An 18,301-nucleotide genomic window follows, 5' to 3' on the forward strand; every position below is an offset into this window, starting at 1 on the left:
AAATTGTATGTATAAGGGGGGGGGGGGGGGGGGTAGCAGGGACCATTCCCTTGTGAGTGGTACAGGATAGTGATAAGGCATTTTAACTTATTTCATTCTGTACCCATTGATGTTGACGACTGACGAGCAACTCCTGAAGTTCCCAATAATTGTTATATTGTCTTTGACTGTCATCTAGCATTCACAAAAATACTAGTGTTATATAGGCCAATTACTTTTCATCCATTAGCTAAATTTAGCCATTTCTTATATTTAGTGTGATTGTTCAGCCAGCCTGAAGTTAATTACACATTTATAATCAATTTTGCATCTATGCTTCCACAGACAGCACAGTATCGGAACTCATTGTCTAACTGTGTGTGTGTGTGTGTGTGTGTGTGTGTGTGTGTGTGTGTGTGTTTTATTAGAGTGCAATAAAATCATTCTTTTTTTGCTAGGGGGTGTGTTATCCCTTTAACAGATGTATGGACAGTAGGGGGGGGGGGGGGGGGGGGGGAACATATCTGTCTTATTTTGCTCTACACAACAACATATTCAACACCAATCAAAATCAAAGTGTACCCCTTGAGTAGATTTACTTGTTGGTGTTAATAAAGTTTTATTGGCTCATGTAAACTGATTACTCTGCATTGAACATATATATTTCCAATGTCTCTGTGCTTTAAGCATACATGTACTTGGGTAAGTCATGTCTACAGCACCAAGAGTGGAACATTATTATGCAATTCACATCTCATATTTATTAAAACATCAAAATAGAAGAATGGTTCAATTATATTCCTAAAATTTCAGTGAAGGATAGTAATTTAAAACGGGAAGCACAATATTTTATTCTGAAAAAGGGACATGTTTAAGTTCATTTCAATTAAAATTTACATTTTTTCCACAACTTTAACAATTGAACACTGTGTTTAATTAAATTATTTTCACATCACAATTATCTACTGCTTATAAAAAAAGGAGGGAAAGAAAATCCAACATACACCACATGACTATTTTGTGCTTGGCAATTATCTGTACAGGTGCAACAAAACACCACAATAAAATTCTGAGCCAATATGGCTTCTTGTTCAGTCTCTGTAAATATAACTTCCAACATAAAATGATCTATCCACCAATATACATAATTTTTCCTTTACACTTAATTTTCTTACATTAATAAAACACGTTTGACAGTACCCTGATTTCTAAAAGTCACAAGAGGGTTAAATACATTACAAAAATACATTTTCAGTCAAAGTACACATAAAAAATTATTAAAACATATTCCTTAAGTTGGAAAGATATTTCACACATTACATTTACAAAGATATACAGTTTCATCTGTTAATCAAATACGTACACAAATAAGTTAAAAGTGATTCTCTATAAACATTATATTGCGGCATTTCTTTTAAAAATATAGGAAGAGAGAGCACCCTGTAAAATATGTGACTCGAGTGCACAATAATACTAAGAAACGTGGCTGCCACTGATGAAGGGCTTCTTTCCCACAGTAATTTCATAGAAAATCAGATCCTATCAACATATATGAAGAGGAATGAAAAACTGGAAGAGTGTCATTCAAGTTGTACTTGAAGACTACTGTATTCTAAAATGATAATCACAGTTGCCCATCTTTGACTCAATGGTTATGAATACATAAACAAAGCCACCAAACATTTTATTTTGTCACATGAAAAAAAGAAAGAAAAGTGCACAGAGAAGCAATGAAAGTCTACCAAAGTGCAAACTAAATTCTTCTTTTTTAACGTGTTTGCAAGTAGTTTAGGTCTAATTGGAACTTCAGATGACTGTGTAGTTTAAACAAATAGATTTTTTCTTATTGCACTTTTTCTATCTTTCAATATTTCTCTTATGAATGTAAAAAGTTTACATTGAAGTTCCTTTCTAATTACAAGAGCTGACTACAAAAATAAAATTTGAAGTTGACCTAGAAAGTCAACTGCAGATAGTGATCACATATTTGTCTAGTGTTTTGTGAACAAGTGTCTTACTTTAAACCACTATTGCTACAAAATACTCATTCCTAGAGGGAGTGAATTTTGAAATACTCTATGGCCCAAATCAAAACTGATGATATGTTTTGGGTGACAGCCAGTCAATGAGGCATCAGATTTAATGACCACATCTCCCTGCTGGTATATTTCACATGAGAATGAAAAGTGTTTTGAACATGGTAAGTGAACTGAAAAAATGACAGTGAAATCCACTACACAGAAAACTATATATGACATAAGAAACAAATACAATCACACGGCAAGTTATACAAAATGAAATTAAATGTGGAAGATGCTCAACAGAACATCACTTTATGAAACGATCACAGGGAGGGAAAGATGTCTCATGGAAGTGCTTGCTGGTGCATATTAGTACAATCTGTTTATCTGTACAATGTACTATAAAAAACAGGATTTTTTAAAAAAATAATTTAGGCCAGTTCATCCTCTCTTCTGCACCTCATTTCCCTGATTATTAAATAAATAAATAAACAATAATTAACACATACACAGAGAAAGATAATCCAAATCTATCCAAGACATACAAAAAAAAAAAAAATGCTTTTTACAAGAGTGTCAGGGGAACCTTATGTAGCGATAAATTTGTTTGCATCTAGTTTACACTTTCAAAATATATTTGCAAATGTAGCAGATTCCTAAAATGGCAAATAACACCTGTCTACTGATTCCTCAGTAAGTAAACAATTCATTATTCTTTATGCTGCCGGTAATTCAAAGAAAACAACGAACTCTGGTGACAAATACTAGTCAACTGATTTGGCATATTTGTTACAAAGAACTCATGTAAGGCTCTATAAGAAATTAATTTAAAAAGAGGCAAAACAATTTTATAACCACCTGAAAACAAAAACTTCATGGCAAACAAAACTGCCATGACAAACACAAGCTGGTGAATTGGACCATCGCTACACAACCACTGCCACCACACAGTTATTTTAACTCTTTAGCTGTGACATAGTCTATCCTATGCTAATCTTTTTGATGAAGTATTGGTTCATGGACAAAGAGTGCCAAATGGAATTAACAGACCCCCTTTAATGTTCTTAGTATCAAATTCTTTCTCAAAAATGAAGCTTGAGTAAATAGTTACAAATGTTTCTTTTCTTTCTTATTTACATATACCAAGCTATAGTTGAATATATCATCAACCCATCAGCTTTGTTCACTGTGTTGTACTAATCATCTGTCATTTCACCTAATACGTAGGCATGACATATGGTCCAGAACCAGTATTACCAGCATATACAACCTAAATCTATGCAACTTAGTTTTAACTGAAGTTAGCGATTTCAAAACAGTAATCAAGACAAAAATTTCAATGTCTAAGTGAAATACAAAAATCCACCATTGCCGCAAATTAAACTGTAAAGTCCAATTAAAACTGTACAATCTTATTTGCAATTAACTACTTAAGTAATAACACTCTCCATCTGTGAGACATTTCCAATTTAACAGACAATTCATATTTTTCTAGCAGTCATTACTGAGACATAAAAAAATTTTCTTGTAAGAAAGGAACAAGTACCATGATAACAATAAGTTTACTAATTACTACAGAGCACTGGGATTTATTTTTTACTGTCTGTTAATGGGAAAGAAGCACAGCAGACACAATACTGTTTAAGTCAAAAATTATTAACAATGTAAACATGTACTGTACAAAATGCAAACTAAAATTTCCTTGATTCATAAATACCGTTGAAATTTCTCTAGTGCACAGCCAACAAAATGAAACACAGTGCAAGTCAAAATGGTCCAAGTAATTTGAAATGTTTGGTGAGAAAATTACAACAAAGCCATAACTGCAGGAAGACTTGAGTGTTTTCTGCTGACCATGTGTTCAAATAACTCTTCACTATGATAACCATGTGAGACCTCTTCAGGATGCTGCCATGTATTCTTATGTTAGCTCCAATGCATCACTCATCTCCTGCATCTCACAATGTGAAATGAAAAAAAACTCATGGTTAATCCTTATGGACAGTTAAGATCAAGATATCTCTTACACTTACTTTCTTCCATTCTAGTGTCTTTGTACATTTCAGGAGACTGGATGCATATTTAATTTTAGGAGGTAGTGGTCGCTACTGTTTATTCGAATGTAATGAATGAAGCATTCTAGTAGGCTGATCCTGAAATATTCTTAGTGCACAGTGGTAGTGTGTTCGCCACCATGGTGTTCTTTCAATTTCCACCTTACAATGAAATCATGATTATTTTTTAGTTCTCCAGTTGAAATATATGTCATGCAAAACCTTTATGTGATCACAGTGGCAGAAATAAGGCTCACTAATTTGAAGGTAGGAAACCACATAGTTCTCACAATAACAATAGAACTTGATTGGATTTGTTCAGGAATTTTAGTTTTATTCTTTCACCGATGAAGGATCAGTAAAATTTGAAGTTATAGTGGATTTTCGAGGCAGAGAGGTCAAGGGCTTTCCGTCAATGTGCCGTCCTTGAGTGAGTGCATGTACTTCATGTTTATAAATCTCTAGGTTTCTTGGAATCTCATGTCATTATTTACTAATCTGAACAATAAATGGATCAAAATAGTGCCACTACAGCTTTTTTTTAATGTAACACTGTGGCAACCAAGCACAGCAGAACCACTCCTGTTTTTGTCAAAGGTGAAGAGGAAATTATAAATCCCAAAAGGATTTGAAAACCCATTTGTATAAGGGAGGAGTAATAAGACAACAGCAAGTTCAATGGAAGATTGTCATTAATCCCCTGCATGAGAATCAAAATTTATTGTAATCATATTAATGCAGTCAGCACTTTGTAAAGAAATGCCATAGTTTATGCTGTCCTTGGACAGATCTGAAAGTTACTATTAACACTACTGTGTGTTAATCATTTCAAATTACTCAAACAACTCTGACTCATGTTACATCAAAAAGTCTCAGAGAAGTACAATGAAGAGGTACAAAACTTTGTTAACATGTTATGCAAAAACAGGTACAGTTCAGCTGAATATCAGTATCACTTGATAGAAATTAAACAGTAAATCTGTATCATTGTAAGCTTTTTTCCCATAAACTATTCTCGTAGAGAAAATGCTTTGACAAATTATTACAGCAACAGATTTTGACTGAACAATCTTACAAAACAGTTACAACAATTCTTTGACTGGCACATTTCAAACAGATTTTGAATGAGTATTGCATTTACATGTTGCTTCATCACACACACACACACAGTGTCTACAATATATACATACAACAGATAAAAAATGACTAAAAGTGAAAGTTCTCTCTGAATTCTCATATTAAAACATAACCTGCACATAAAATCATATGTTTTATGCTACTTACAACTGAGTTATTAATGTAATATCACACAGTACTCATAATCTAACAACTGCATTAACACATACAACAAAATAAACAAACAGAACATATAACAGTCTAGGGCCACTGACGCATAGCAGTCTTTACCAGCATAAATTTCCATATCAGCATGGGGTGATTTGGGAAATCGAATAATGGTGAAATTGGTTTTTTGCAAGCCAACAGAACATGAACACAAGAGACACGGTTGTCACGTTAGTTTGCAATGGAATTGTTTTTTTGGGAGAACCTCTGGATCTAGACGTCTTTCACAGAATTTTGACCACACAGGCATTAAATTATTGCAGTTACTGATTCAAAGCCAAAAATTTATGATGCATTAAAGCTTCATACACTGCAGACAATATTAAATGTTACTGAATATGGTACATCAATAACAATTATCCATGAATAATATAGCTACAGACATTTAGTGCCCAAAAATGTTGATTACTGAACTAAATGTCCAACTGGGCACAATCTGTCTCAAAGTAATCTTCATTTGTTACCCTGTCACTGAAATCTAGATCAGTATTCTTCACCAAAAATAATGGAGGTGGATCATTTGGAGGCTGTTGGGATTAATAATAACAACTGATAACATTAATGTGACACACATCTTCAGTTCGTGATGTGAAATTTGTCTAATTATATACACTAACGCAATAAAAGGGAAACAAAGAGCAAGAATAATGACAGGGCAAATTATAGAAGAGCATTTGTGGTAGTTTGACACCACCAGGTTAACATCCCACAGATAGGCAAAAATGCAGAAATGTAAAGCAACCAGAAGACAGATGTTCATGGCAACACAAACAAATGACAGACATGAAACTGTGTTAATACTCCTCTACCTCTACCCTTAATTTACTCTTATTGTAGAGCATTTATCTGAAATTACTACGTCCTTTACGATAAAATCACATCTACACATCCATGAGAATTCAAAGAGAGCTGGTAACAGTTTTTATAATACGACTCAATGTTATTGAGTCCTATTTATTATTATTAAACAATAAATACTAACACAATGTTCATGTCAGAATCTGACTGTTCTTCTAGATAAAAATTCCGTAAGGGAACATCATCAGTAACAGTTCTCAATATCTGACAAGCACAGATCTACAATGTTCCACAAGGAACCCACAGCGTCTTATTCTGTTCTTGATCCACTGCTGCCTTGATCTGTGTGCACATGTAGGCCACATTCACACCAGCTGGAATCACAGCTGTAACATCACAATTCAACAAATTTATTCACAAAGCATATGAGCAACAATAATGAGACTGATATAATCATAGGCAAAGCTACATTAACTCAAACACGACTTGTGCTTTGAGAGTTTAAGGTTCAGTCTGGAGGATAAAATAGACTAATGATGAAATATGGAAAAAAAATAATGGATAAATAATTATAAAACATAAAATACACTTGATAAGAGCAGGCAACACATGAATTCCTGCACAAGAGAAGTTTATAAGAAATAAGTGGTGAATGACTAGAAAAGATGCACATCACACAAGTAGGAACATTATAGGATCCAAAGAAAAACACTTCTTTGTCATTTTTCTACGTTCTCATCATTCTTCTCCAAGTACATCTGGTAACATGGAACATAGTTTAAAGAAATTTGAAATTTTAATTACTTCAAAACAACAATTTCTTACACGTCTCTATCTCTTGGCAGGATGAATTGCAGGGGACAGAGATAATTAATGTGTGCAAAATCAGATGAATCACCCTGACAATGTGCATAGCAGTGTGTGAGTATACAGTCTTGTCTATCAAGACAATTCCAGCTCTTAGTTTTCATCACTGACAGTACTGAATGTCATACTTGGGGTTCAAAAATGTTACTGATGTTTCTAGTTCCACAATTCATTAAAAATGCACACCTTTGGTCAAAAAACATAGTTGCTTTGATTTTCTTGTATTTAATGGAACTTATTCAACTTTGCCAGATTTGAATGATGCCTCACCAATGACTGTTGCTTATGTTCCACCCAATAAAAGCAAAACAAATTTATTTCCACCTCCCACCAGTACAAGTTCTAAAATAAACTTATGTTCTTTGTAAGCATTACTCAATTTTTTTGTATCTATTTGGCAAATTATATCCGAATATTCACTTCCTCAATAACAAATCAGTGCAGTGTCACCTGAAATCATCATCTTTTTCTGAGCTTTATACAATACATGGGGCCAGCATACTGATCTGGGTTTAGCAATGTTAGTGGCAGAGGTGGGGAGTGGCTGGATGCCCTTTCTGTCATCTCCTCATACCTTTACAAAAATTTTTCAGCTGAAGTGGCACATGGGCACCAGAACGGTATTCAGTACCTAAAAATGTTATCCACAGGCTGGTTGGTTAATCCACAGGGAAGATTCAATCTGGGACCCAGCATGCCTCTCTGAATACTGGAAGCAGCATGCTAACACACGTTGCTATCTTTCTACTTACTGTCATACAAATAAGTTGCTTCCTCACATGTGGAGAACTTGCGCATTAGCTGATCACTGTAGACAACTGTATCTTTTAAGTTAACTCATCCTTCTTCTGATATACGTTTTGTATAATAAATCACTACACCATGTAAATTATGTATTTCTATCTTGTTACTAAAACTGTGCAGACCATTTTACAAAAGGCATTTTACAGTTCTTACCTGAGATAAGATGTCGATACTCGACTTCCAGTTTCAAAGCATGTTCATACATTTCTTTCGCTGCTTTTGCTGAAACCTTTTCCATTGGATACCTAGTATCTTTGACCTCCTTAATCTGTTTTGTTGATTTGAATTTTATTAATAGAACAATGGGGTATATTTGGTGGCGATGAAGTCTCTCCACTGAAGTCAAGCTTATGTCAAGAATACAATGGGTATTCTGCAAATGAAAGGGAAAAGCACGTTTAATGTTATAAAGAAAGTTTGAATGTTTGGACAATATTACAAAATATTAAATTTAAAAGTTGGAGCAATAGAGTGTGTACACATTTTATAAACAAAAATGAAGAAAGGCAACCACTCACCTGTAGCTGATTTATGTATGGTGCTTACACACACATAACTGCACAGAAAATTTCACCAACATTCTCTCTCTTGTTCTCCAGCTCAAGTGCGTGCATGCCCCCCCCCCCCCCAACCCCACCCCACCCACCCACCCACCCTCCCACACACACACACACACACACACACACACACACACACACACACACACACACTCTCTCTCTCATTCTCATTCTCACTCTCACTTTCTGTATGCAACTGCAGAAACACTTTACTGTTTATGAGCTGTAGTACAGGAAGATGAGTACATGAGAGAGGACAGTGTGTGAGGACAGTGTGTGAGGACAAGGAGGAGTAAGAAGTGGAGACAAGGAGAGGATAAGGAGATATTTGAGGGGGAGGAGGGCACAACTTCAGAAGTGGTGGTGAAATGAACAGCAAAGTAGGTAACAAGCCCAAAATGGGAGGGTCATAGTCAAGGATGGGGTTTACCAGAAATTTAGTGTAAGGAGATAGATTGGGGGTTGTTTTGGGGAAGGAGACCAGACAGCGAGGTCATCGGTCTCATCAGATTAGGGAAGGACGGGGAAGGAAGTCGGCCGTGCCCTTTGAAAGGAACCATCCCGGCATTTGCCTGGAGCGATTTAGGGAAATCACGGAAAACCTAAATCAGGATGGCCGGACGCGGGATTGAACCGTCGTCCTCCCGAATGCGGGTCCAGTGTGCTAACCACTGCGCCACCTCGCTCGGTAGGGAGATAGAGGACGGAGAGAAGATGTGTTGGAGGAATACCCCATGCCTGCATTTCAGAGGAGGAGGGGTTAAAATCCTAAAAGTATAGTTATTTAACCAGCTGCTGAAGTCACAGGTGTTGTTCTGTGCAGCACATTGAGCAACTTGGTTTTCTTCAATTTGGTGGTAGCTATTCAATCAAGGTAGACAGCTTGTAAGTTATCCTAACTCACATACAATGTTGCACAGTAATTATGGCTCGGTTGGTATTTAACATGGCTGTTTTCACATGCAGGGTGAAGAAAAATTTGTGCACTCTGACTTCGTAGCACAATTCCTCACATACTGGCAATACAAAAATGTGTCTCATGAGATTCTGTCCTGTGCATATTTCGGGCTGTAAATGGATGTTAAAGACTGGCAATCTGGCAACACTGAAGTCACATGTACGGTAACTACCTCTGTCGGCATACACAGGGTGGTCCATTGATAGCAACCGGGCCAAATCTCCAATGAAATAAGCATCAAACGAAAAAACTACAAAGAACGAAATTCGCCTAGCTTTAAGGGGGAAACCAGATGGCGCTATGGTTGGCCCACTAGATGGAGCTGCCACAGGTCAAACGGATATCAACTGCATTTTTTAAAATAATAACTCCCATTTTTTATTACATATTCGTGTAGTATGTAAAGAAATATGAATGTTTTAGTTGGACCACTTTTTTTGCTTTGTAATAGATGGCGCTGTAATAGTCACAAAGGTGTAAGTATGTGGTATCACGTAACATTCCGCCAGTGCGGACAGTATTTGCTTCGTGATACATCACCCGTGTTAAAATGGACTGTTTACCAATTCTGAAAAAGGTCGATATCGTGTTGATGTATGGCTATTGTGGGCAAAATGCCCAACGGGCGTGTGCTATGTATGCTGCTCGGTATCCTAGATGACATCATCCAAGTGTCCAGACCGTTCGCCAGATAGTTACGTTATTTAAGGAAACAGGAAGTGTTCAGCCACATGTGAAACGTCAACCACGACCTGCAACAAATGATGATGCCCAAGTAGGCGCTTTAGCTGCTGTCGCGGCTAATCCGCACATCAGTGGCAGACAAATTGCGCAAGAATTGGGAATCTCAAAAACATCGGTGTTGAGAATTCTACATCAACATTGATTGCACCCGTACCATATTTCTATGCACCAGGAATTGCATGGCAACGACTTTGAACGTTGTGTAGAGTTCTGCCACGGGGCACAAGAGAAATTACGGGACGATGACAGATTTTTTGCACACGTTCCATTCAGCGACGAAGCGTCATTCACCAACAGCGGTAACATAAACCGGCATAATATGCACTATTGGGCAACGGAAAATACACGATGGCTGCGAAAAGTGGAACATCAGTGACCTTGGCAAGTTAATGTATGGTGCAGCATTATGGGAGGAAGGATAATTGGCCCCCATTTTATCGGTGGCAATCTAAATGATGCAATGTATGCTGATTTCCTACATAATGTTCTACCGAAGTTACTTCAAGATGTTTCACTGCATGACAGAATGGTGATGTACTTCCAGCATGATGGATGTCTGGCACATAGATCGCATGCGGTTGAAGCGGTACTGAATAGCATTTTTCATGACAGGTGGATTGGTCATCGAAGCACCATACCATATCCTGCACGTTCACCGGATCTGACATCCCCGGATTTCTTTCTGTGGGGAAAGTTGAAGGATATTTGCTATCGTGACCCACCGACAACGCCTGACAACATGCATCAGCACATTGTCAATGCATGTACGAACATTACGGAAGGCGAACTACTCGCTGTCGAGAGGAATATCGTTACACGTATTGCCAAATGCATTGAGGTTGACAGACATCATTTTGAGCATTTATTGCATTAATGTGGTATTTACAGGTAATCATGCTGCAACAGCATGCGCTCTCAGATATGATAAGTTTTCACGAAGGCACATGTATCACATTGGAACAACCGAAGTAAAATGTTCAAACGTACCTACGTTCTGTATTTTAATTTAAAAAACATACCTGTTACCAACTGTTCGTCTAAAACTGTGAGCCATATGTTTGTGACCATTACAGCGCCATCTATCACAAAGCGAAAAAAGTGGTCCAACTAAAACATTCATATTGTACGACACGAATATGTAATACAAAATGGGGGTTCCAATTTTAAAAAACACAGTTGACATCCGTTTGCCCTATGGCACCGCCATCTAGCGGGCCAACCACAGTGCCATCTGGATTCCCCCCTCAAGCTAGATGGGTTTCGTTCTTTGTAGTTTTTTCGTTTGATGCTTATTTCGTGAGACATTTGGCCCCGTCGCTATCAATGGACCACCCTATAGAGTAGTGCTGTGCAGTTGGTGCAGGGGATAGCATTTTGGGTTAGCATGCAGGAGGTCGATGGTTTGATTATGTGTTGAGGCTTATTTGTTTATATTCGCTAAAAGTAGTCTGTGTCGTACAGCGATTACAGTGGGACTTCTACAAGATATTTGCAGTTACTTACTACCAACACAGAAATGGAAGTACTATCATTTTCATTGGTCAGCTTTTAAAGGAGCCTTTCGCACATCGTAGATGTGATTTGTTTTGCACCACTGCATCTGCTAGATCCCAAACCTGTTTTCTGCGTACCCTCCACAAACAGGCTCACTGAAATTATTTGCAAAGCATGTTGCTAGCACTACTGGTGACATGAGGCCCTAACGAAGTGTTATGGACCTGAAGGTGGCAAGAATAATAGTTCATATTAATCGACGGGACCCCTGGGGGAAGTACCCATACAACTCAAGTTTGGAATCCAGTAGATACAAAACAATTCGCATCCACCAAGTGCAAAAGGTTTCTTTAAAAGTTGGCCAATGAAAATGATTGTACTTCCATTTCTGTGTCCACAGTACATAACTGCAAATCTGCGCAGGATGAAATTTTATGAGAGACATTTTTTATTGCTGGTATGTGACGAATCAGGCTGTGAAGTTTGAGTGCACGAATTTTTCTTTATGCTGTGTAACTTCCTTTGGTTGGACTACAAATGTCCGTAACTGCAGTAAGTGTGGTGGATGGGTGTATTGAACTGACCTTGTAACTGGGTTATCCACAGGCAAATGACCTTTGAGATGTAGAAAAAAGAGCACGGGTGGCATATGGATGGGTTTGAATAGTGTGTGGGTTTGTGAGTAAAAAAATACTATTATAGGGCATATGACTAAAATTTTTGGTAGGATATCCATCATCTCAGGGCACAAGCAGAGCTCTGGTGAAGGATGTTAACATATTTGCATAATTTCTGCAATCCACTGCAATATAGTGCCGATAGGTGCCAAGATTTTAAAGGAGACTTTTTGACATGGAGACAGCTCTAAAATTCTGAGACGAATCTTTCGCTCTTTAGTAGAGAGTGCACTGTCAAAACTTCACTGCACATTAAAACTTTGAACCTGTCTGGCACTCAAACCCAGAACCTTGCAGTATGTTTTTCAACAGCAAAGTGATTATCCACAACCCACTGCAGATATAATGCCCATAGGTGCCAAGATTGGAGAGGGGAGAGATGGAATCAGAAGCAACTGACGAATTTCAAGATGAATTTTCACTCTATAGGAGAGTGTGCACTATCAAAACTTCACTGTAGATTAAAACTTTGTGCCAGACTGGTGCTCAAATGCAAAACCTTGTGGTTTGCTTTTCAGCAACAAAGTGATTGTCCAAGAGGAGTTTCTTCATCAGTGTACCACAGATGACCAGCATTACTACTTTCAAGTGTAGGATGATTGCATGAGACATTGTAGTAAAAAGGGCTTGTATTGTGGCAAAGAAAGGATTGGCCTCTCCACCACACCTATTGTTCCAGTCACAAGTTGAAAATTGAGAATCAAGCAGTGACTTTAGTTTTGCAGAAACTAAAGGGACCTAATAGGGAGTGTTTTGGGGCTTAAAATAAGTGAGACAAAAAATTCCAAACATGTGAAAAAGCATTTATGATGGCAAGTAATGAAACTTTCCATACACACGATGGTTGGTCAACTGTTTCAAAATAATATTTACCTTGAAGAAGAGCACATCACTACCTGCCCACTACTGGGAGGTAGGAAATCCCAATCACTTATCGTTTCCCCCTCCTCTCCACTGCAAAGAGAGAGAGAGAGAGAGAGAGAGAGAGAGAGAGAGAGAGAGAGAAGAGAGAAGAGAGAGAGAGAGAGAGAGAGAGAGAGAGCAGAAGCTAGTGTCTGTTTGTGTCATGTGTCAATCACCTACAGGTGAGTGGCAGCTTTTCTCCTGGTTTTTATGTAGTTTCTGTAATGTCCCCACAGAAAATACCCTCTACCACGCACCAATTCATCATTTTCAATCAAACCATCCACATTCATTCACTTTGGAAAAGTTATCTGATCTGATATTCTCATAATATATGCGGCGACAGCTCAACGACGTCAAAGTATTTTCTAGTGCGTTAATTCTTTGAAATAACAGAGATGCATATATGCATTCTCCATGGTTGTTAGAGTGGTAACTAGGACAGCTTCTGGAGTATCTGTTGAGGTATTGACGTGTTTCTGAGAGATACATATTCTGCTTTTCTTCTCGCTAAAGCAAGCCAATTAACATTTGTGCCGCTAGCGGTTTGTTTGAAGAGAAAGAGACTGTAAATGGAAAATAATTAAGGCGTGGAATCACCGGAGATCTGGACATGTAATGGAGATGGATTTAATACACAATTTCCTCCATAAATAAGGTTTGTGACTTTTTTGTTCTGGAGTGAATGAACGAATGAGTTTTTTCTGAATCATTTGATGATCACGTTGGCCCTGTAATTAGTGGGGAAGTTTCAGCTGTGTCGAAGAGAGCCTGCAATCACTGAGTCTGTGTTAAATCGTCCAAAAAGGCTTCGTACACATCTGGAATTTGCAATCTTTCGTAAAAGGAACAAATTGTCCAAACGATTGATTCTCCCGACTGACTGCAGTGTTTAACAGTAATAATAAATGTAAAGATCTCTTACAGCAAGCCAGCCGCTGATTACCACGACGAAGGACTCCACCAAAGATCCTATTTGGCTGATTTCACGTAATGAAATATTATATTAAAAACTGTACATAGATAAAGGAGAGAAAGAGAGAGAGCGAATGAAAATAGAGATAATACTAATAATCCTCCATTAGTCTAATTTTTCGCCTGTCTTATCACGGATCAGCCAAAAACGGGGAGGGCCTTACTTTACTGTATAGATTTATGTGCGAAGGTGAAGTGATCTTAAAGGCAACAGATACACGTCTATACAGACAAGACATTACACAGAGATAGCGGCTAGCTGCATTCACCATCTATTCTTAGATAAAGAGACGGCAACTTATTATCCGAACATTTTAAAAAATGTTAAATTTCTGTTGCAGAATTTATTTACTGTAACACATATTACGTACCTTATCACATATTTCTTTCACAGCATTAACAGATGTACATTCAAAATAGCTGCCCTTCTTTCTGTAGTCCACAAATAAATTTTCTGCTATTCCTTTTTCCATTACTGACTGTGGACATTGCATCACTTCTGGAATACAACGAGTAAATTTATCTGGAAAATCTTGAATAAGCTTCTCCATAACGCAGTCAGCAAGAGGTCCCATTATCAGCACTGGTCTGAACACAGGATCTGTAACAATCATTCAACATTTTTTAAAGTCTGCAGAAAATCTCTAATGGGAAAAAGGGGAATAAATATGATATCATAAGATTAAATGATTGATACTATCCATCAATCAGCCTTAGTGTTGCAAACAATGGAGTAATGAAACTGGTTAGATAAAAAAATTTATTCATCATGAAGTGGCAGGAGAACCCAAAAATATAAAAATTAAGGAAATTTACAAGCTTTCAAAGGCAGTGGCTCCTTCTTCTGACAGAAGGGTTGAAGGGGGAGGAAGAGGAGTGAGGAAAAAGGACTGGTGAGATGTAGGAAACGAGAAGACTTTGGAAAAATCTCCCCTGACCCAGGATTCTGGGTGACTTGACCAAACTCTCACCAATTCCTAAACTTCGCTAGTCCTCCTCCTTCACCCCCCTTCTTTCCCCTTCAACCGTTCTTCCACAAGGAGCCACTGGCTCCAAGAGCTTGACAATTTCTTTAACCTTTATACATCTGTGTTCTCCTGCTGTCATCTACTGAGTAGATTTTTTAAATCCACCCACTTTCATTATTTTCTCAAAAATTGATTATTTTCATTGACACAAAGGAGTAAGGTATTCACCAGAAAAATCTTTATCACCTACTTAGTGACTGGATAATAAAATTAACTTCAAACACAAATAGAAATCACATCTGCTTCATAACTACAACTACACAGAAGAATTTCTGAATGTGTGGTTTCTTCACATTTGGTGGTGGTGGTGGTGGTGGCAGCAGCAGCAGCAGGAGTAAGAGAGGGGGGGGGGGGGGGGTGCAGTAACTGAACACAGTTATGTATGAATCGCTGTATGCACACAACACTTAAGAACTTATCGAAACGGTCAGCATATTGACATATCTTCTGCTGAGAAGATGTGTTGGGTTCGTGCATAAGTTTAATAAATGCAACAGATACACATAATGGAGATTTTAGTCATCAATAATATATTCTCCTTTGCTATTTACAACAGTCCGCCAATGCTGGGATAACTTTCCGACGCTGCGGCTGCAGAAATTGTGCAGCTTTGAAGCAAAGAAATAGTCAAGTCATATTCAGACTGCATTTTCATCCAGAAGGGAAGCTCCTTGAAGGATGTTTCATAGAAAGCAGAAAGGTGAAAACCTGAGGGTGCAAGATCAGGTGCACAAGGTGGGTGCAGAATAACTTCCCAATCCATCTCCTGTATAATGTTTTTTGTGAGTCTAGTAGAATGCGAGCAGGTGTTATCGAGAAGTAGCATCAGTTCCTCGTTATTGTTCTTGGATTGCGTCTGCAAGACGTCTCAACTGTTGACAATAAATGTCAGCAATGATGGTTACACTTTGGGGAAGCAGGAGTTGCTGCTATGTTTGGGCTCAATCATTTCTTTCTTTTCCTTACGTTAGCATAAAGACACCATTTCTCATCATCAGTGATGATACAAGATAGGAATGGTTGGTGTTGTTCGTGATCCAATTGATGACGAGCAAGTAAAGATGCACATACGGCCACCCGCTGATTTTTGTGATTTTGGCTTAGAGCATGCGGTACCCACACACTCGATTTTTGAACATTCTCCATTGCATGAAAATGTCGCACGATGGTGGAATGATCAGATTTCATAACATTTACCAGTTATTGAGTACAGTGAGGTGGATCCTTGTGGATTAACATGTTTAAACAATCTCGATCAAACCCTTAAGGTCTTCTTGAAGGTGGAGAGCCACTAATGTCAAAATGAACTACCTTAAAATGAGAAAAACATTTTCTTGCTGTGCCCTGTCCGATGGCATTATCTTCATACAAGGCACAAGTTTCTGGTTGCCTCAACTGAACTCAAACACACGAATATGTTGAAAATCTTCGGATTTCTCCCCTTGCCACTCCATTTTCTTGCGTCCACAGCTCCAGTCACTATCTCCACACAACCGTATGTAAACACAAATAGCACCAGTCAACTATAAATAAAAACTGACAATCAATAAATAAACCCATTGCAACTGTAGGACTAACATGCAAAAGAAAAACACTATGAACTTACACACAAACCTAATAACACAATTCGGGTGTATACGGCCCGTGGACTGAGCAAGGTGACACACTGGTTACCACTCTGGACTCGCATTCGGGAGGACGACAGTTCAAACCCATGTCCAGCCATCCTGATTTAGGTTTTCCGTGATTTCCCTAAATCACTTCAGGCAAATGCCAGCGTGGTTCCTTTGAAAGGACATGGCCATCTTCCTTCCCCACCTTTCCCCACTCTGATGGGACCGATGACCTCACTGTTGGTCCCCTCCCCCAAAATCAATCAACCAACCAACCAACCAACCAACAGCCTAGGACAAGCAGGAAAAATCTGGGAAAAACTTGTGAATTTCTTAGAATTCTGGAAGTTTTTCATTGTTTTAGTTTTCAGTTAAATTACTGCATAACCCCACTTTTACGTTCCTGGAATTAACGTTTTCCCACCGTTTATGACATTTTTTATCGGTCCCGTCAAATTTCCTATGCCCACAATGTTAATTTGCACCTGATTCTGCATCAACATATTTATAATTTTCCCACGATTTACGCATTCCAAAAAAATGTTTGTGGAGAAAATATGATGCTGGCATAATGTTGACCATCCAGTAGTGTTTACAAATATTAAGTGGTTAAGTTTCTTACCATGACGGCACTCTATTCAGCAGATTTGAACGTATAAATGAGTAAAAGTTGTAACAATTTGTGCCGTATCTCCTGCCCCTGCCAAGCTCTACTTGGCGTGGTGGCTGATGGGAGTAATTAGGTTTGTTCGAATGAAGATATCATGACCAATCAAACCATTTCTAAACTGCCTCTACTGAGTAAGTGCAGTTTCATGATTGTTGAGATTATTGTGACACCTTTGTCTAACCATATTTAGCATGTTTCGGCCTATGGCCACTTGGAGTGCTAGTTGACACCTTCATTCACTTTGCATTGCTCAAATGTGTTTAGTGTAGTTTCTTACGTAATTGATGAGGCACACAGTATCCGATAACCTCAAAAACGACAAGTACAGTGCAAGAGACACAGAACAACACATATTCAAACACTATACAAAATACTTATTTACACATTTGCACTTGACAATGAGAAAAAAATTCTCAAAACACGTTGTGCTAAGCATGAGAAAATACTAACTAGTGCAGTATTTTGTTATTCAAATAATGAATGACAGCTGCAGGCTTTCCAAAAACATCAACTGCGACATTCGAAATTAAAAATTCTCGAAATAAACAAGTGCAGTATTTCATTATTTAAATAATGAATGACAGCTGCAGGCTTTCCAAAAACATCGATTATGATGTCTGAAATTAAGTTAAATGTTTCCACTTCGCAGACAGTTATCAACTCCAGTTACATCAGCGGTTTTTATTAGATAATAAAAAATTCCCTGACAAGTCTTTTGATGCCTGTTATGTACATATATCATACATCAAGTGCAAGGGAATATCCTATATGTAACTTTCACAGCTCAAAACATTATTTCCCACATTTTACATTTT

General features: G+C 37.9%; 1 protein-coding gene across 1 annotated transcript in view; it reads right to left on the reverse strand.

Moving 5' to 3' along the window:
• Nucleotides 1-805: 805 nt before the first annotated feature.
• Nucleotides 806-18,301, reverse strand: part of LOC126457169 (disks large homolog 5-like) — a gene marked incomplete in the record, with an annotated part of 184,697 nt that continues 167,201 nt past the window's right edge. Inside the window, 3 exon segments of the mRNA XM_050093253.1 lie at nt 806-6,582; nt 8,021-8,240; nt 14,547-14,776. Coding sequence (XP_049949210.1) covers nt 6,476-6,582; nt 8,021-8,240; nt 14,547-14,776 — 557 coding nt within the window.

This window comes from Schistocerca serialis, chromosome 2 (assembly GCF_023864345.2).
Source record: "Schistocerca serialis cubense isolate TAMUIC-IGC-003099 chromosome 2, iqSchSeri2.2, whole genome shotgun sequence".
NCBI lineage: Eukaryota > Metazoa > Arthropoda > Insecta > Orthoptera > Acrididae > Schistocerca > Schistocerca serialis.